Raw genomic sequence first — 21,089 nt, forward strand, 5'->3', positions numbered from 1 at the left:
AATCTATATAAAGCCTTCTGGAATTTGGACCAACCTAAATATCCAAATAGAGGGAAACAGGCTGACCTGAGGAAAAGCCAGACCCAGAACAGGCCTTGACACAGACTAAAACATAGATGATGGAAAAATATTCTACTACGAAGCAAAAGAAAAATTGTATATGTGCTATGGCCATAGTTCAATCTGCATGTGTCTGTGTATTTACAGAAAAATATATATATTTTAAAGATTTTATTTATTTATTTGACAGACAGAGATCACAAGTAGGCAGAGAGGCAGGCAGAGAGAGAGAGGGAAGCAGGCTGCGACGCAGGGCTCGATCCCAGGACTCCAAGATTATGACCTGAGCCAAAGTCAGAGGCTTAACCCACTGAACCACCCAGGTACCCCCAGAAAAATATTTTTAAAAATATTGGAGATAAGTTGAACAATATGTCATTCTGGGTGGTTGTACCTGGCTGACTTTTTGGGTGCTTTTATTTCCCAAATTTTCAATAATTAATACATATAGTTATTATTTTTAACTGATTACTGTGAATAACTTCAGGAAGTAGAAAAATAGCATAAGTAATAGAAAAAGTAGTACACATATTTAAATAATACCTAGAATTTAGGTAGAATTTGCCATATATTCTTCATATATTTTTGGAGGAACATTTTAAAAGTTAATTATAGATATCATGATGCTTTAAGTAGTTCAGCATGTGTCTCTAAAAAGTGACATTCTCTTGCCTAACCATACTTTTATCAAAACAAATTAACTTACTGCTCTTACACTTTTAAAAGTCATAAATATTTTTTACAAGATTTTGTTTATTTATCTGAGAGAGAGAGAGAGAGAATGTGGGGTTGTGGGGGGCGGCAGGGCAGAGGAAAAGGGGCAAGCAGACTCCTTGCTGAGTGCAGAGCCTGACCCGGGGCTCAATCCCAAGACCCTGAGATCATGACCTGAGCTGAAATCAAGAGTCTGATGCTTAACCAACTGAGCCACCCAGGTGCCCCTGAAGTTATCAATATTTTTAAACAAAAAAGTCTAAAAACAGGAAATGCGGGCAGGCTTTCATGGGCAGGTGGTCAGGGAGAATGTAGGACCCACAGAGACTCTGGAGTTGAGGGAGACGCACAGTGAAGAGCCCACCAGGTGGACTGTGCTGGTTCTAGACAGTTCCATACCAGGGTGTAGGAACCAGAAGCCTGTGGGCTCAGAATAGGAATTTATCCTCCAGGGGAGCTGGGAGGAACAAGAAATGAACGCAGGCTTTATTCCCCTCTTTTAAAGGCCAAGGCTGTGGCTATGACACTAGAAACTAGAAGAGGAAAAGCAGGTGGACATTTCTCAGACAGTGAGGTTCTGGGCGGAGACTCGGAGACGTAGAGCCCAGAATCCACTGAATGAACACATTCCCCACCTGCTGGTCCCTGGGATGAGAGGCTCTGGGTCATGTGGGCTTTTGATTTTCTGAATACTCCCATGTTTTGCCACGTCCACTCCTTCATTCACGTCATTTTCTCTTCAGCAAATGTCATCTTTTCTGATGTCAACTGACAAATACCTACCGGTTCCAAAGCCCTATTGTCCACGACCAGTGGTGCCTTCCTTCCTGCCATACACTGTGCACTTCGCCTAGATATACTCACGGCCTTCAGCCTCTCCACCCTGCATTCTAACTACATGTGTGTGCTTTCTCTGTCCTCTGCCCTGTAAACTCTTTGAGGGGACAGGCGTTTCTTCTTCATTTTAGTGACCCCCCACATTGCCTTGTCATCATTTAACGGCTGGATCTATGAATGGATAAGAAGAGTTAATGGGTGAAACAAAGTGACCCCACTCAACGTGAAGAACGTTTGTGGACAGATTTCCACATATAAGTAGGAGGAAGTCACCGTCACTCATAGAGGAACAGAAAACACAACAACCGAAGAGGAAATTCATTTGAGTCAAGGAGAGATTAAACTGTAAACTAGTCACATATTCTCATACAGCTACAGGAGAATCACCTTCTATTTTCAGAATCCAAGATTACAGAGTTGTGCACAGAAGAGGAACAAGTTTTATTACTCTTCTTGGTATCACAGCTCTGTAAACAGATTCCTTTAAAACTTTGACTTCAGCAGCACCTGGGTGGCTTGAGCTTCTGACTCTTGATTTTGGCTCAGTTCATGATCTCGGGGTTGTGAGATCGAGCCCCACACCAGGCTCCATGCTGGGCCTGATGGGTTCTCCCTCACCTTCCCTCTCTGCCCCTCCCTACCCACTCATCCTTTCTCGCTACCAAAAAACAAAACAAAACAAAACAAAACAAAAAAAACCCAAATAGCAAAACTTTGACCTTACTACACTTTTCTTAGCCTATTCTATTTGTCTAGCTCTGAAAAATGGAATCTACAAAAAATCCAATGAAGTGTTTTGGGGGGAACCTGGGTGGCTCAGTCAGTTAGGTGTCTGCCTTTGGCTCAGGTCATGGTCCCGGGGTCCTGGTACCAACACCCACACTGGGCTCCCTGCTCAGTGGGGAGTCTGCTTTTTTTTTTTTAAAGATTTTATTTATTTATTTGACAGAGAGAGATCACAAGTAGGCAGAGAGGCAGGCAGAGAGAGAGGAGGAAGCAGGCTCCCTGCGGAGCAGAGAGCCAGATGCGGGGCTTGATCCCAGGACCCTGAGATCATGACCTGAGCCGAAGGCAGCGGCTTAACCCACTGAGCCACCCAGGTGCCCGGGGAGTCTGCTTTTCCCACTCCTTCCTGCTCATGCTCTCTCTCTTCACTCAAATAAATAAATAAAATCTTTAAAAAACAAATCCAATAAAGTTTTGATTAATTAGGGTATTGGCCTGGCTTTGTAGGCATGAGCATACATATTATATGAAGAAAACAAAAGACTAAGGTCTTTGGTAATAACATTTGTTGGCTGTAGTAATCACAGAACTTTCTTTTTGTCTCTCAGTTCTTACTAGTATCAACAAATAGTGCTAATATAAATAAGAGGAGACAAGTGTGATGAAAAGTAGCAAGTTGTGGGACGCCTGGGTGGCTCAGTTGGTTGAGCAGCTGCCTTCGGCTCAGGTCATGATCCCAGCGTCCTGGGATCGAGTCCCACATCAGGCTCCTTGCTCAGCAGGGAGCCTGCTTCTCCCTCTGCCTCTGCCTGCCATTCTGTCTGCCTGTGCTCACTCTCTCTCCCCCTCTCTCTCTGATAAATAAAATTAAAAAAAAAAAAAAAAGTAGCAAGTTGCATCAGTGGGTATGCATGTGGGCCTCAGAGCCAAACTCCTGGATTTAAAGGTTTTTAAGCATGTAATCTTGGACATGTGCTAAAACTCTATCCTTCACTTTTCTGGTTTGTAAATGGAGATGGTATAGTATTTATCCCACAGTGATGTGTAAATTTAATAAATCATACATACAAAGGGCTTAAAACAGTGCCTGGCACATAGTGACATCCAATAATTCTCTGTTGCCATTATTAGAACACAGAGCTTCTTTGAACAGTGGAAAGAGCATCGCTTTGGGGTAGGCTTGTAGGAGACGTGTTCCTCAGCTGCACCACTGTGGGTTCTGTGACCTGCACAGTTCACCGAACTTGTCTGAACCCCCTCTCGGTCTCTATGAAATGGGTATAATCATACCACATTGAAAGTATTACTGGGAAAGCTAAGTGACATAACGGGCAGAAATGGCATGGTGCTGGCACATAGTACGTGGTCAGTAAATAATGAATTATCACAAGAATTTCTGGGACTTCAGGCAACATGATTTTTGCTGCAAGTGAGTCTCCTTGTACATAAAGTTGGAATGCTAGTACCTTCTGAAGACCACAGCTGGTGTATGCAAAATGTCTGGCTCCTGATGAGGACTCATTTTCGTTATGATCATCTGTTCCCTGAGTCAGCAAACCACCACCTGAGGGCCAAATCCCACCAGGGTACAGGTTTTTGTATTTCCTGCCAGGGGACAAGTTTGTATAGACTCCGAGACAGGAACGGTCTTAACATTTTTAAATGGTGGGAGGAAAAAAAAATAGAAGACTATTTTGTGACTCATGAAGATAATATGAAATTCAAATTTCAGTGTCCACAAATAACGTTCTGTCTGAGCACTGTCACGGTCATTTGTCTCTGTGTTATCTATGGCTGTTTTTGCATGTCAGTGGCAGATGTGAGTACCTGTGGCCGAAATCACAAAGCCTGCAAAGCCTGGAAAATTTATTATCTGTTTTGTTTTTCTTTAAAAAAAAAAAAAAAAAAGCTTGGGGCGCCTGGGTGGCTCAGTGGGTTAAGCTGCTGCCTTCGGCTCAGGTCATGATCTCAGGGTCCTGGGATAGAGTCCCACATCGGGCTCTCTGCTCGGCAGGGAGCCTGCTTCCTCCTCTCTCTCTCTGCCTGCCTCTCTGCCTACTTGTGATCTCTCTCTGTCAAATAAATAAATAAAATCTTTAAAAAAAAAAAAAAAAGCTTGCTGACCCCTGATCTCTTATATGTAAGGGGGTAGAGAAATTAGAGACTTGCTTACCGACTTACTGATTGATTGATTACATTGTCTTGTAGTAAACTTTGTTATAATAATCAAAGACTGTCTGAAACTTTATTCACTAACTAGCAATTTTAGAACTAGCTATTTATTGAAGTCACCTCTCTAGCATTCACTATTTGTTTCATTTCCCCATTGCTCCATTTTGAAAGCAACAAACAGCCTCACTGTTCCCAGCCCACCTCTTCCTTATCACGGACCATTCTCAGCACCCTTTGTCCCTCCTGACCTCACCAACAGCCCCACCTCCTCCCCCAGTCCCATCCCGCCGAAGTGTAAGTAAAGCTGAGCGACAACCACAGATGGGGTTATTTCTCCTTTGCTTTGGACACATTAATATATTTAGGATTAAAGAACATAAATGTTTTTATTTAAAAAAAATTTTTTTAAGATTTTACTTATTTGAGAGAGAGAGCACACACACAAGCACAGAGCACCAGTATGCATAAGGGCAGAGGGGGAGAGAGAGGCAGGGAGCCCAGGGCGGGGCTGGATCCCCAGACCCTGGGATCATGGCTTGAGGCACAGGCAGATGCTGAGCCGACTGAGCCACCCAGGTGCCCCAGAAAATAAGTGTTTTTAGATTGATGCTTTATAAATGAGACTCAGAAATGCATCTGAGCTGCCGAATTTAGGTACTTTAGAAAAGAATAAATCGATGCTCTGAGTAAGCCATGTGTGTCCTAGAAAGGCAAGTGACAGATTAATTTGCTGAAGCTCAGGGTTTAATTTTCAAAAGTCACATATTCCAGAGCCTGAATAAAAATAGGGACCCAAGAATGAGGATGTATATCGCTCTAACCAACACATCATCTGTTTATATCTACCCAAAATACGACATAAGAATTCACCTAACAATTCAAGTAATATATTTAAAATAATTTAAAAATTAAATCTTTAAAACCAGCCACCTATTATTTATCAATTACATGAAATCATTTTCTTTTTATGGCACTTTTTAAAAACTGAATTTGGTTGAAGTTTTGGTACAGATCATACCCAACCAGTGACTTAAAGTTTCAAAGAAAAAGTTTCATTTATATTCATAATTCTGCCAGGGGCAACTGGTCCTTTTCAGGTTTTCTCAGATATTATCACTTGCAAAAGGTCTATCAGCAATTTCCTGAAGGGGCAAGTACTCACTCAAGTCCATCATTAAATTTTCAGGAATTATACAGTTATGTTGTTAAACTGTTTGCAGCTTGAAATTGCCCACGGTAGAAGTATTTATACCAGGAAAATAGGCAGACTCTAGAAATCGCCACCTGTCCAGGTGGTTTATTGGCACCCCATTATATTTAAAAATGTACTTATTGGGGCGCCTGGGTGGCTCAGTGGGTTAAGCCGCTGCCTTCGGCTCAGGTCATGATCTCAGGGTCCTGGGATCAAGTCCCGCATCAGGCTCTCTGCTCAGCAGGGGCCTGCTTCCCTTCCCCTCTCTCTGCCTGCCTCTCTGCCTACTGTGGTCTCTCTCTGTCAAATAAATGAATAAAATCTTTAAAAAAAAAAAAAATAAATAAAAATATACTTATTATATTTTAAAAAATTAAATTAAAAAAAAAAACATGCTCCTGAAGGTTCTCATTAGGGGGGTGAAAATATTCTAAAATTGATTTTTTGTGATGTTTGAACCACTCTTTAAACTCGCTAAAAATTGTGGATTTATACACTTGAAATGAATGAGTTTTATCTGCAAGGCACACCTCAATAAAACTGTTAAGCAAGCTTCCAAACCAACAAATAAAATATCAGCATTTATTAATGGTTTTAGGATTCAGGGACATACTCAATAAATGAAAAATAAAGCCTCATTTTTTTCAGCACTTCTGATGGATTTATACCCTATGCAGCGACTCACAACCTTGGTCTCTCTCTGGAATCACTTGGGGAGTGTTAAAAAGAAACACTTACTCCCGTGATACTAATGTCATTGTCTGACATGTGGCCTGGACAGGAATTTCTTTTTTTAATTGTTATTTATTCACTTGAGAGAGAGAGAGAGAGAGAGAACAAAGGAGAGCACGAGCTGGGGAGAAAGGTAGAGAGAGAGGGAGAAACAGACTCCCTGCTGAGCAAGGAGCCCGATGTGGGGCTCGATGTGGACCTTGGTCCCAGGACCCTGAGATCACGACCTGAGCCAAAGGCAGACTAACAGACTGAGCCACCCAGCTGCCCCGGACAAGAATTTTTTAAATAAAAACTTCTTGTGTGATACTAGTACATGGCTAAGGTTGAGAACCTCCACTGTAGAGTGATTTTTCCAATTTAATTGTAGCTTCTCTGTTGTTAGGGAAACCATTCTCAAATATTCAGTAAATTTCCAGGCCTTCTGAAATACAGAAGTTTGGTACATCCCAAATGCACCTTTTGGGGATGTTTCTGGGTTCTACTGAACGTCCATTTTCTGACCACGGAGGGAAGGCAGAATTCTGTTTTCCTTGTGGGTTTTACCCACAGTCACTTCCTGTTATGGGCATTGGTGGATAGAGGAGACATTATCTAGCTCATCCTTGTCATCCAAGGAGGTGACAACATCACTCAAGCATAGAATGTGGGCTCAGGATGGCTTAATTAAAGAACAAGAATTGAATACCTCCTTTGTTTCACTTCTCCTTTGGAGCTTTCTGCTGATCATGGGCTGGGAATATTGATAATGAAGCATGTAAAGACTTATACTTTAATAATTTAATAAGGCTATAAGTGAGAGCCCCAAAATCTAGCTTTAGTGCCTGGACTCGGGGACACCCCTTTGGCTGCTCAGGGGCATTTTGCCCCTTTCTCTTTGGAGTTTCAGCCTGGAAGAACAGTGGTATCCTAAACTCCAAATTCCCAATAAGGGGAGTTGACTTCATAGAAAATTCAAGCTGTTGTATCTGATTTATGTTGTGAAGGTAGAGTTGAATTCTGAGACTTCCATTTTAAAATCTGAAGATACGACTTTACTGAGAACTTTGACAATTATAACACACAAAAAGATACAATCTCTGCCATCTTAATGCAGAGATTTCATCCCTGTTTCCCTTTTTCTCTGGTAAAGAACACGGGATTTTGCAGCTTGCCATCCCAACTTTGCCATTTGTTGATGTGTGACGTAGGCAAGTTTTTCAACCCCTTTGGTGCCATTTTCTTCCTTTGTAAGATGGAGATGACAGTTTCTAGGCCCGTGGGTTGCTGCAGAGATAGTGCTGTTTACAAAGAGGCTCTGGTCTTGTCCCTTGTGAAGCACAGGTGTCCAAGCCGGCCTCCTTAGGATATTTCTGATGCTTTAAGGGTAAAGGTCCAGTTTCTCTAGAAACCCCCTACACCTCTCTTCTGTAATACTTGCTTCTTTTATTAAATACCCCAATGGGATGTCTCATCTGGTCCCTTCTTAAAGACAGGACTACATTGACTCCACCTACTTAAACTTATAACCTGCTTGAGGCATACATTTTATCCTCTTCCTGATTCGTTAGCATTTAAAAGGCTCAAAGTTGTGCATACAGATATATACATACAAGAGCTCGTAAATGCAGTGTCAGGAGAGAGAAACCCAGATGGGACAGGGCAGACACTTCCTCATTCTTCCTCTTTTGAAAAAGTCCCTTCCCTCGCGGTAGGCTGGGCTGTTTATTTTACCGGCTAGACAGCCCTCTTACTGTCAACAGCTCAGAGCCCCAAACATTTGAACAGCACTTTTATTCATAAACCAGATCCATATCAAGGAAACCAAGCAACATCAACTCACACCTCTCCATTCTGACCCTAGGGTCAAAAGAACACCCAACATTGGATTTTCTTCCCATTCTCTCCACTTGGATGTCTTCACACCTTGGGAAAACACTATATGCTTTTGAAATGCGATTGGCCCCCAGCAAAAAGATGCTTAATGGGCTCAGATGAGTGCAGCGGAAAGCAGAGAAGACCGATATGGCAGGGTGCTAAAGAAAATCAACCAAGGTGAGAGTTTCTTTGGGTGGGAGTTGGGAGTCAGGGCTCACCCAAGCAGTACCAAGAAAAGAAGACCTGCTTTCTTACCCCAAGTCCTGGAGCAGCTCAGCTTCTCCATCTGATCTGCTCCACAGATCTGAAGGATCCTGGGTGCTCATCTTCCCTTCTAGAGATTCTGCTCTGCCCATTCGCGCTCCTCACGTCTGTTGAGCCCCTGTCAGGTGCTACGGGAAGAGGCAGAGAGAGAGAGAGAGATGGGTCCTACTGCTCCTCACTCTCTCCTCCTCTGAGAAAGGAGCCCACTGCGGCTGAGTCTCCAACCAGCAAGGAAGTGAAACTTGGTTACTCCTCCCACTGACACTCACCACCCTGGCCCCAAGGCACGGGCAGGAGTGTTCTGTCAGCCAGGAAGTATGCAAACTTAGGTAGCTACCCTGAGGACAACACGCAGTTTCTGTCAAAGAAAATAAGGATGATGTCACACCAGCCGGGATTGGGACTGTCCATTCCAACTCTTTTCACAAGGCCAACCACAGTTTCTCTCAGCCTTGGAGAAGAGAGCACGAGCACCCCCTCCTTCCGTCCCCCAAATGCAAGGGTCTCTGAGGAAAGTTCTGTTTCAGGATCATCTTTACGGTAGGTGAAGAAATCAGTCAAACCACTAGCCTCAATTCTGAAGTCTGGTTTTTAGAACCGTATCAGTATGTCTACCTCCATTACCCAGGCTTTCCAACACACTCGCAACGTTCAAATGGGCATGATTCAGAGACAATCACTGTTTTCTCTGAGGAGGGAATGATTGGAGGTGCCAGCCTGGTGCCCAGAGTCTCTGAGCTCCAGGTCCTTCCCTGGGCTGACTCACCATGGACACTGCTTCCTGGGGGGTGGCTCGACGAGAAAGCCCACCCACCTGCAAGTGCTCACAGAAAACAGCTGTCTCTCTGAAGGCTGGGGAGTCGGGCAAAGGGCAGCAATGAATGAACAAGGAACCTGCCCAGCTTCCCGCCTTCTCTCTCTTATGGCCGGAAAGAATGTGCTTCTGGATTCTTTCCCTTCTCTCTCTCTCTCTCTCTCTCACACACACACACACACACACACACACACACACACCCTCACTCACACAGGGATCACCAGGCTGCCCTGGAACTGAAGACCAACAGCACTGGCATGGCTGAGGGCTTGTTACAATGCACAATTTCTGCCCCAGCCCATTGGAACCAGCACCCACATTGAAACAAGATGCCCAGGGTGACGCCCATGCCCGTTAGTGTCTGAGGAGACTGTCTTACAGGGCACCGAGACAGAGGAGCTGTTCCTAAAGGAGAGGGTCTGTACCTGGTACCATTTCTCCTTCCTTCAAGTTTTTCCCAGCCCCTCTGTTGGTCAGAGACTTATGAAACCAGGCTGCTCTGATTGCGTGGGAGAAATTCCAGCCCTGATAACACATAACCGATTGTACAGAAACATTTAAAATTCTTTTTGCTACAGCTTATACGGAGAGGAGCACAGGGTCCACTGGCAAACAGATGTCAGCCCTGGCCCGGGAGGGGATGAGTGTGCACTCGGCAGAAATAGGAGCAGCTGGGCAGAGATTTCCTGTTCTCTTTCTAGAGCGTTTTATTCAGTGTTTCAGTATCTATTTTGTTCCCATTTTAGAAAATTCTGGTTTTTCTTTTACTTAACCTCTCCTCCTCGTTTTTTTCAGGAAAGAAACAAAACTGGCTAAGATCACCCTCTTCCCATTTTCAGTCTTCCTGCCCTTCGCCTTTTCTCATTTTGTTTTCCCGTCTGTGACCCTCTCCTTTGAGGTTATTCTTTCTGTCACTTATTCCATTTTCCCCAGGCTCCCTCCCTTCCCTACTACCCCCTGCTTCACTAACTACACGTTCAGTATTGGAGTGGTACCAGTTGCTGCAGTGTTAAAAGATGGTTTCAACAAAATGATGGGTATTCATAAAAATATTTGGTAATATATTTTACATTAGATTGTTTGGATATAAATATATTTTTGGATATACAGTGGTGCCTGGGTGGCTCAGTAGGTTAAACCTCTGCCTTTGGCTCAGGTCATGATCTCAGGGTCCTGGGATCGAGCCCCGCATTGGGCTCTTTGCTCAGCAGGGAGCCTGCTTTCCCTTCCCCCTCTTCTCTCTGCCTGCCTCTCTACTTGTGATCTCTCTGTCAAATAAATAACTAAAAATCTTTAAAATATATATATATTTTTGGATATACATATGTGTGTATACACACATATATACATATACATACATGTTATTAAAGAAACTGCAACTTTTGCTTCCAAATATTATATATATATATGTATTTAATACCACATAACTTACTTTTGACTTATTTCAATATTCTTTTTTTTTAAAAGATTTTATTATTTGACAGAGAGAGAGAGAGAGAGAACAGCAGGGTAAGTGGGAGAGGGGGAAGCAGACTCCCAATTTCAGTAGAAGCCCAATGCCGGGCGCTATCCCAGGATGCGATCATGACCTGAGCCAAAGGCAGATGCTTGAGGACTCAGCCACCAGGTGCCCCTTATTTCATTATTCTTTTCAGTGGTACTGGTTCCTAGCACTGAATTCTTACATATGGGTTTTGAACATAGAAATGGATACAAACATTCAAGCTGTTTTAACAATTCTGGAATATCTTGTGCTTTGTTGGAAAATTTTTCTTTGTCAAGAAATCTTGGGCCTTCATTTGAATGACTATCATATCCAAACCATTAATTGTCACATAAAGAGAATTTGGGAGAAGTATTGTGTCTAGATTTGAATTTCTTTATTAGAAGAATAGGCTTCTAACACTTGAGACTCCTCTATGGAGAACTTTAAAAAAAATGACTATACAGTTAAAGATCCTTTTTGATCTTATTCTGTTGTTTTTTTTCTCTCTCTCTCTCTACAGAAAGCTTAAATATCATGATGTCTGCTTTTACCTGGCTACCTAGCAATGGCAATTCTACTCATTCTCTTCACAGAAGGAACAATGTTTCAGCTTCCTTAGCTAAGTGTGTTATTAAATAAACATGATCTCCCCTTCACCATTTATGTTGGTGAGAAATAAAGGATACATTTTGTAAGGGAAACCATGGACTGGGGTAACCATAGCTTGGGATTGAGGGAGTCTTACCCTGTTTCCTACTGTCTGTTCTTCCAACTCATGAAAAAAAAAAGAAAAAAAATCACCATTTCATATTAAATTAGAGCACAGAAACAGCAGAGAAAGAAAGAACTGACCACGTTTTTCAGCTGCAGGCCAGCTCTCCAACAGGAGGGCTTCCAGCTCTCCCTTAATTCTATAGCAGGCTCAGAGCTGCCATATTGCTTTTAAAAATATGCCAATTCAGTTTTGCTTGAAACACCACCTTTGTTTTCTGCCACAATTATGTGATCGTTTAATCCAGTATCAAGGGCTAACGTAATTGGGTTGTCTTGAATTAACTGAGACCCTGTTTTATTTTCTTCCTGTGTCTATAACAGTCCTAGGTTCTTTGTTGCATAGGCTGTCTGGATTTGGCTATAACTCACTAACTTCAGGGTGTAAAATTTACTCGGGTCTTCCCAACCCTTCCTCTTGCCTCTTTCTTATTTCCCCTTTTCTCTATTGCTTTCCTACTTTTCATTTTTAATAGTCAATCTTGAACTCCGTTCTCAGCCTTCTTTATCTAATGTGAAATATTGGTTTCTTTTGCTAAGCCTGTGGGTGGTTTCATTCCCTCATACCATCTACCAGTGTTTGAAAGTTGTACAGAAGTGATATAGCAGGACACTTCACAAAACGCATCAGGGAAGGTGGAGAATCAAGGGTTCCCTGCAGTGGTGGGAAATCCTTGTCTTGCACTGAAGCTCCCTCGGAGTCACACTGTGGCACGTCCCCCAGGAAAACTCCATTCTTTCAGAACTTCTCGAGGGCCATACGTGTACCCATGTCCACTGTAATCCACGGTCGAGCCAAGTCCCAAGGGCAAGAATCAAGTTCATGGGTACTATGGACTTCATCTCTATTCCTACCAGTATTTTCAGCTGCTGTGTTATTGAAACAGGGATAGGGTATCTCCTAGACATACACGTTTGGCATTCTCCTCACGCTCTTCAACCTAGCTTTGCCATCCTCCTTGCTCCTTCTTGAACCTGGTTCCTTTTTGCCTCAGGGGTTTATAATTGCTTTTCCTTTTTCCTGGTTTTCTCTCCCTCTAGATCTCATGTGGTTTCCTCTTTCACTTCACTCAGGTATTTTGTTCAAAGGTCACCTTTTCAAAAGAAGTTTCCTTAGCCACCATAATAAAATGCTTCCCCTCTGTCCCTGGCTGGTCCTTCCAGTTTCCTTACACTCCCTTCCTGCTTGTCAAATACTCAATGCTGGTTGTTAAAAGACTAAAATATTTCCATCTAAGTTTCTAAATAGCCACTGCCCTGCACCCCCAAATGTCTCCAGTCATCTTGGCCAACCCTGTTCCCAGACACCCGAGACCCTCTACTATCCAGTACATGAAGGGGATCTCTGGGCCTCTGTTCTAGGAGGTTTAGCACAGCCCAATAGAGTGGATTATTAGGCAGCCTTGAAAAATGTGCTTTTTCTTTTTTTTAAGGATCTTTACTATAGATATACAAATGACCTCAATCACATAAAGAAAAATTGATAGGAAGGAGAACATGGAGGAAATAGGCCTTTCGTTGGCTGGAAGCATCTCTGGGTAGGGGAATTATGAACACATTTTTAAATACTTGTTTATGTTGTTTTTATATCTTCTAAGTTATAAAATATTACTTTGAGAATTAGGAGGTATAAAGTAGAAAATATTTTGGGAAAAAAAAAGGAGTGTAGTCTTAGTCATGTAATATTAAGTCAGAGGCAAAAAGAGTGTAGAAAACCTGGGAATCAGCAGGGCGGTCAGGGTGGGAGAGTGAAGGTGGTCTGCCCCTGCCTGGATCAGCATCTTAGCATTGACATTGTTTGGATTTGAGGGTCACTGGTGAGAAAAACAGATGGATTTCTCAACAGGTTTATTCTTGTTTCTCAATCTTCTTGGCTACTCTCGGGGCTGGATCACTACCAAACCTTCCTCACCCCTGCCTTGTAGCTATTAGTGAAGAATTCTTATATTTGGAGGAAGTAACTTTTAAGATCCCTTTTAACTGTGAGATATTAGGACTTTGGGGAAACAATGATACAGGATTGCAGAAGCTACCCAACACACTCTGAGTATGCATTCTGCTTTGTATTGAAGCCTGGCGATCATGTATATTTCCCAAACACCTCTTCTCATAGTGAATCAGCATGCCTTCAAGACGCAGCAGCAGGGTTTGTTCGTGAATCCAATAATTTTAAGAGAGCACACGTGCATGTGGTTTAAGAGGAGGGCTTCATTTTATGTCATCTAATTTCCTAGAACTGCAGCGAGGCTTTCTTATCAAGTCATTTGAACAGATTACGTGATATGATGCTCCCTTCTGCAAAGCCTCAACTCTGGCGCTCCTTTTACCATTTTAAGACACTAGTCTTACAAAGATGCAAACATCTGCATTTCAGGGTTGGTGTGACAGGTGCTGTTTGCACCCGCGAAGGGAGGCACCATCTGTATGGAAAGGTCATGCCTAATCGTCTTGGCACTGATTTCTGAATTCTGAAAGTGGGGACTGAAATGAAACCTTGAACACACCAGCATTTGTTTTTAAGTCTGCAAAAGTAGCTGCTCACTCAACAAAATGAAACTATGTCAGGTTACACGCTTTTGAATCTTGTGGGCTTTACTCAAAGCCTTTTGTCTTCTTAGCCAACTTCATTTGAGAAGCCCATAGATACAAATGACGAGGAGCAAAGATGATTTGACCAACTGGCCAGTTGAGATATTTCTGTGATGCTTCATTTCCCAGAAGGGATAGAATCAGGTTATGAAAATGGGTCAGCTTTGAAATTACCCACAGAAATGTGTGTGCGGGGGTTAGGCGGGTGGGAGTCGGTGCAGCGCCCTGGGAGCAGCCTAGCTGAAGTTTCCAAATGTTTTGGTCCACGGTAGGGTGGAAACTAAGAAACAGAAGTCTTGGAACTTTTCATGGAGAGCGTCTTAGAATCTATTTCAGCTCCTCTGTTTAACAAGTGGGGCAAATGGGTTGACAAGTAATAAAATACTCACCTAAGGTCCCAGAGCAGGTCCAAGTGAAGCTGACTTAGTCCACATTCTTTCCTTAACTGATTCCAATACTACAAACATCAGCAAACCTTATTGCTTCTTCTTCTTCTTCTTTTTTTAATCACTAAGTGTTTCCTGGGCTAGAATGAAACTGAGAGGAAATTTGAACCATATATATATAGTCTGTTTGGAGCCTCAGTGAAATAAAGATACATTTCTGAGAGTGGAGACCCTGATTTACATGTCCCTAGAAAACTTTTTTGAAACTGTATCAACAAATACATATTTCTTAAAGTATCCCTAGAAGCTCTAAGTGTTGACATGATGGCAAATACCTCTGGACTGTAGTCACGTGGTGGTTTTCCTTTGTAAATTAGCCTTGCAGTCTGGGCACCGTGGTAGCCCTCCTCTGCTTCCACCAGGCAGGGCTTCTGTGGTGAGGATATGCTGCCACTAGGTGGCGGTCATACCACACTGCTCTGGAAGCTATGACTGTCTTCTCCGGAGTGGAGATTAGCTCCATTGGGTTTTTTCCTCCTATCAGCTCAGTTCTTGAGTAAAAAAAGCAGAGTATTACTCAACACCACATTTATAGAAGATACATTAAAAACCAAACTATTAAATGATTTAGATGTCATTCATGACCTGTCTCATTAAGTTTTAAACAGTTGAATCCTTAATTCAGCAAGCTGCCCTTTCCTTTAAAGTTTTGAGACCTTACCAAAAGAATCTGAATGAATAAAAAGTGATTTGAATCTAAAACTTCAATTTAATACCTAAAAAATGATTTCTTTGTTCCTGTGTTTATGATGTATTTTAAGCACTTTTTCCACTGTTTAGTAAATATAAATCTTCAAAGCATTTTCTTTTTCATTTAAAATAAGATAGTAGGCCCTATTAAACTGCTAAATTTACAATGAAAGGATAATATTCCTTTCATTGTAATGGTGACTGGGAACAGTGAGACCTCTTTGGGTGCTCCCAAGGTGAAAGCAGATGGAGGGTGCCCCCCCCACTCCCCACCCCAACCATGGTGATTTGGCCACAGCAACAATTTTGAGGTAGGTTAAGTTTGTCAGGGCTTGTTCCCTGCCCATGGATCTGGAGTCAAATAAAGATGGAGTATTGGTATTTAAAATATGTTAATGAGAGAAAAGAGAAATTTCCCTTTAAATGTAAATGTGTTTCAGTCAGTTCTGCAGTCTGTATAAAAGGGACTATTACCAAGGTGAATTATTTCCAGAAGGTTAAGTGGAGAGAGGAAGCAGCAGAAAGGGCAGAATTATAAGGAGCTAGGTGAGGGATTTGAGGGGGAAACATTGAGAAGGAGTCAGAGAAACTGAAAAAGAGGACCCTGACTAGGTAGCGCAAATAAGTGGCTCTTAAAGTAGGAATATGCCAGAAGCAAAAAGCATGAACCTAGCCCTGAGGGGAGTTTAAGCATCCCAGTGCAGGGAGGAGCGGAAATTCATGACTCTGAAAGATGGGGAGCTTGGAGCTGGCACACTGAATGGCCCAAGGCCAAGCACAGGAGGAGGACTTCTCCCTGTGGGTCCATGGACCACCAACCTCCACATCTCAACTGGGCTCAGGGCCCGAGCATCTGCATCTTTGACAGTCACCCCAGTTGATGCTTATGGCCTCCAAAGGTTGAGCACCATTGGAGACAGAGGCAGAACCACAGACCACAAGTGGTGTGGATAGATTTTTCAGGCTTCTAGGGAAATGAGGGCTGTAAGACTGAACAAAGACAGCCAAGCATCTCATACCACCCCCACCATACCATACCATACCATACCAACCCCATCAAAGAAGTCTTGGTTATTCCTTTGAAGACTCTGGTGTGTGCTGGCAGGCAGTGCGCTGGGTAGGTAGAGTGAGGCCATCTTCCGGAAACAGGAAAGGCAGGGATCTTTCCATGCTTGCAAGGGCCAGCTAAGTTAACTCGAGCTCTCTTGCTGCCATGTCTCCACAGCTCAGCTGAGACTCGGCTAGGCAGGTGTCAGGACGTGGTCCTTCCTGTGGAGATCCTCCAAGTGCATTCCATAGACAGAATCTTCTTAGGGCTTACGCATTATGCAATATCACTAACGATTCTAGAACTTCGGGTTCAGGCAGATACTTTGTGTCTGACAGAGAAGGGGCCGAGGGGAAAGGGTTGAAGCAGGATTTGACAATGGTGGTCCTCAGGGCTGGATGCAGGCAGGCCCACAGTGGTTTTTCCTGATCTCCATTCAACCTAATCTCTCTTTCCCTCCAGAACCTTTGTGTCCTGGCAGGAAGTATAACTGTTCAGTAGTATCACTCTTTCCTAGGTGATCCAAGTCCCTTCTGGGGGAACTCGTTCTTTAATTAAAAAAAGCAATTTGTCCAGGCTCGCCCATCCCATACTCTGTGGCAAATACAGGGTTTTACCTCCAAGATATCTACAAATCTGGGGGGCTTAGTGATAGGTCTCAACTTCATAGTTATAGGCCTCAACTTCTTGTTTCCCCCGAAATCGAGGTCACTCAGGCCCCTGATGTGCCTTCTAGGGTGAGGGCTATCTCTTCTCACCACACCACCTGACTGCAGGTCAGACATGGTCCCCGAACCTCAGCTCTCCTGCCAAGGAGATGGAGATAGCAGACTTTGCTAAAGCCTTGCTTGAGAAATGGAGGAAGGATCTTACTATAGCACAGCTCAGAAAGAAACTTCACATGGAATAGCAGACTCTCTGCTGAATTTCTTCTTCCCCATCTCCACAGAGCGTCCTCTGGGGACCAACTTTGCCCTCTGGCCACCACTTCCCGCCTCTTGCTTGGGACCCCTTTCTTCTCCCAACCCTCTCACTTCCTGGCCCCCCCCCCTCCTGAAAAGAGGTTGAAGGGAAATGTTCTTGCTTGAAAGAGAGGTGAATATTAGAGCCCAGGAAGCAGATAGCCAAGGGCTCCAGCTAACAGAAGAGCAGATTGCAGCTGCCCTGGGCCTCAGAGGTCTGGAATACACCCCCTTTTCTGTCAGTGGTTGGAGACTATGTCTGTGGCAGCGTTGCCACTTCAGAGACCAGAAACAGAGGCTGCCCAAGAAGAGAGCAAGAGCTGGAGCAGAGGGGAAGCAGAGCCGCTCCCGTTCCCCACCTGGGAACCTCAAGACGGAGTCCAGAAGGGAGATGGCGGAGACCTGGTCACTGGCAGGTGGTGGGGATAGGTCCAGGCAGCACAGGGACAAACTAGTAAAGTGCCCGGGCTGAGGCATCATCCTGATGGGCCCTTGAGACACGCAAGTGAATCAAGGCATAGAAGGGGTGACTTTTCTTGTGTCCTCATATTCTCTTTCAACATCCAGAAATGATCCATTGTCTTTCTAATGTGCAAACCAAAATTGAATAAATCTACGTGCAGATCTGAGCCAGTGCTTCTTAAACTTTCATGTGCACATACATCATCTGGGGACCTTATTAAAAAACAGATTCTGAGTTGGTAGGTCTGGGCTGGGGGCTGGAGTCTTCATGCACAGCAAGTAAAGTGTTAGTAGGTGATGTTGCTGCCCATGGGCCGCACTTTGAGAAGCAAAGGTGGAAGCAACCTGATGTTTCCACTGACCTTTCCCTGGGCCTGGGCATTTGCAAATGATGACAAAAAATAGACACTCGGGGTTTGGAAAAAGACAACCAATTCTTAGCCCACAAGGCTGAATGTTCATGGTGGACTGTAAGCTGGACGGCAGAGCGACGCGGTGGCAGGAGGATGAAGCAGCCATCTTGAGCCATCTTGAGACTCTGGAAAATCCATTTTATCCTCATTGCACTAGCCTGGGAACAAAATGTAGGAATAAGTTCCCTACTCCAAAGCCTCTCCTTCTAAGGGGATTGACCCCATGTTGTCTCCTTGTTGCTGCTTGATGACCAGCCAGTGACTCTTTCTCAAGAAGTGGGACACTGTGGCTTAGGCAGGGATTTTTAGATGCCACACTTGACCTTTCAGCTAGAGAATGAAAGACTTGCCCCGTTTGGGGGGCAACCCCTTGGTGCCCCTAAATTAGCATAGGGAGGCCGTCTACTTCACCCTACTTCACAGTGCTACTTTCCTGTCCTTTAACCAGTCCCCCTTCTAAGAGCCCAGTACAACATGGCACAGCAAACCTTTGTCCTAGGGTTCCATGTTGTGGCGTTACTGGTGGCAGCTGCACCCAGCCCCAGAGGGACACACATGTTTAATCCCTGCCAGCCTGTCAGTCCACTGTCCAGCTCTTCTTGTATACAGAACTTTGCACAGCAACTCCCCAAAGAGTTATAATTAGGATTTTCAAAGCACATAAACAAAATCCAAGCCACATAAGTCTACCCGCCCAGCCTCAGGGAAGCTACAAGTTTCAGGGAAAAACCTTTTTTTAGAAGAACAAAAAAAGGGACGCCTGGGTGGCTCAGTTGGTTAAGCAGCTGCCTTCGGCTCAGGTCATGATCCCAGCGTCCTGGGATGGAGTCCCACATCGGGCTTCTTGCTCAGCAGGAAGCCTGCTTCTTCCTCTGCCTCTGCCTGACATTCTGTCTGCCTGTGCTCACTCTCTATCCCTCTCTCTCTCTCTCTCTCTCTCTCTGACAAATAAATAAATAAATAAAATTAAAAAAAAAAAAAAGAACAAAAAAAAAAGTTTGCAGGAAGGTAACACAAAGGAGTAGACTCGGATCCAAACAAAAACAGAAAAGGAGCTAACAAGTGGCAACAGACAAAAACCAAAAAGAAAAAAGAAAAAAACCCTAAGAAACAAAAAACAAACCTAAAGCAACATAAACACCTACTCCTTTATTGAGGATTATAATTAAACACAGAAATTTGGGGGCGCCTGGGTGGCTCAGTGGGTTAAAGCCTCTGCCTTCGGCTCAGGTCATGATCCCTGACCTGATCATAGGATCCAGCCCTGCATCGGGCTCTCTGCTCAGCAGGGAGCCTGCTTCCTCCTCTCTGCCTGCCTCTCTGCCTATTTGTAATCTCTGTTTGTCAAATAAATAAATAAAATCTTAAAAAAAAAAAAAAACCACAGAAATTTGGATGGAGAGAGTGGTTTTGATGAGCTGGGGAACTCAGCTTGTAGGCTGTGACTTTGGAGAAATCCCCCCCAACGGTAAATGGTTCCACATGCATCCAATTGTTCATCGAAGAAAAGTTCACTGAGCACCAGCTAGTTACCTGGCTAGGGAAGCAAGCAATGAGAGAGGTGCCCAGATGGCCCCTGCCTTTGAGGAAGGGGAAAACGCATAGGAAAATATGGAAGACCCCTAACTAACAGCAAACGGGTAAACAAGCAGCCGTTTTGGCATAGCTGGGCTCCCATAGCAGAATGCCACCTTAACTTCCAAAAGGAAGCAAATTCATGTGACTTTAAATTGAGAGAAGGAAAAAAAAAAAGGAGACATTTGAAATGCCATTTAAGCATAGTTTTCTCTCTCTATTTCTGGCAGTGATACAATAAGCTATTCTCCATGTCCCTTGGAACCGCTGTCATTTGCTAACTAACCCTGTCCCCAGTACTCTATATCTAACATCAAATCATGCTTTACTAAAGTGTTTTATTTATTTCTTTTTAAAACATTTTATTTTTGCATTATCTCTGCACCTGACGTGGAACTCAAACTTATAACCCTGAGATCCAGTCACAGGCTCTACTGATTGAGTCGACCAGGTGCCCCTACAGAAGTGTTTTAGATGGAGTAAAAGCAACAATGATTCCCTACATTGTTCAGGATAATATTTCCATGCTAAGCAGGATCCCCTAAAAAGTGTACTGATGATGATATCCCTGGCAGGGTCCTTTGTGGATTACTCTATGCCATCCCGTCATCTTTTCTCACAGCCTCTGTTTCAGGGTCTGGTATTATTATTGCTGAGGTAGAAACGACTAACCTGAGGTTTGCACATGGGCATGGCAGTAAGAAGTGAAACCTTGGTTCGACTCCTCGGTCTATCTGACCCCAAAACCCTTGCCCATACCCAATCTGTTCTGCCACCGCCCCCTGCATGCAGGGAGGCTGGGGTTCCCCGGAGGGTGGAGAAGAGACTTTGCTGGTCTCTATGCTGGGCTCACCCCACCCACCGTGGGGTTAGCACCTCAGGATGGCATTCTGACAACTCTGAAGGTGAGGCAGGCAGAGCAGGAGCCTTATTCCCGCACCTGGACAACGAGGAGTCACACTTTGACAGATAGACTTCTTAGGCTTTCACGAAACAAAAAGAATACTGTAAAGGAGAAGTTAAGTAGGTGTCTGTGAAAATAAATGATTTTAAAGAAGCAAGGAAATCAACTTAAAAATCGTTCCCTAACAACTCATGGACAGTAGCTCTGATTTCTCAAGAATGAACACCTCTTCTTTCTCCTCCTCACCACGACCTCTTTTTATCCTTAATTTTAAAAATGGGAATACAGTCAACACTCGGAGTTAGACTGATGAAAGATTTTCTTTTAGGGGAGATTTAAAAGAACTATGCCATCCACCTGTGGCCACTAAGGCTC

The 21,089-nt window shown here is 43.7% G+C and overlaps 1 protein-coding gene across 1 annotated transcript in view; it reads right to left on the minus strand.

Annotated features, from left to right (window-relative positions):
* DAPP1 (dual adaptor of phosphotyrosine and 3-phosphoinositides 1) overlaps positions 1-8,761 on the minus strand; it is a 49,328-nt gene extending 40,567 nt beyond the window's left edge. The window contains exon 1 of the mRNA XM_044224418.1: positions 8,546-8,761. Within this exon, the coding sequence (XP_044080353.1) occupies positions 8,546-8,646 (101 nt within the window). The 5' untranslated portion in view covers positions 8,647-8,761. The remainder of the gene's footprint in view (positions 1-8,545) is intronic.
* Between the last annotated feature and the right edge of the window lie 12,328 nt (positions 8,762-21,089).

This window comes from Neovison vison, chromosome 11 (genome assembly GCF_020171115.1).
Source record: "Neovison vison isolate M4711 chromosome 11, ASM_NN_V1, whole genome shotgun sequence".
Taxonomy (NCBI): domain Eukaryota; kingdom Metazoa; phylum Chordata; class Mammalia; order Carnivora; family Mustelidae; genus Neogale; species Neogale vison.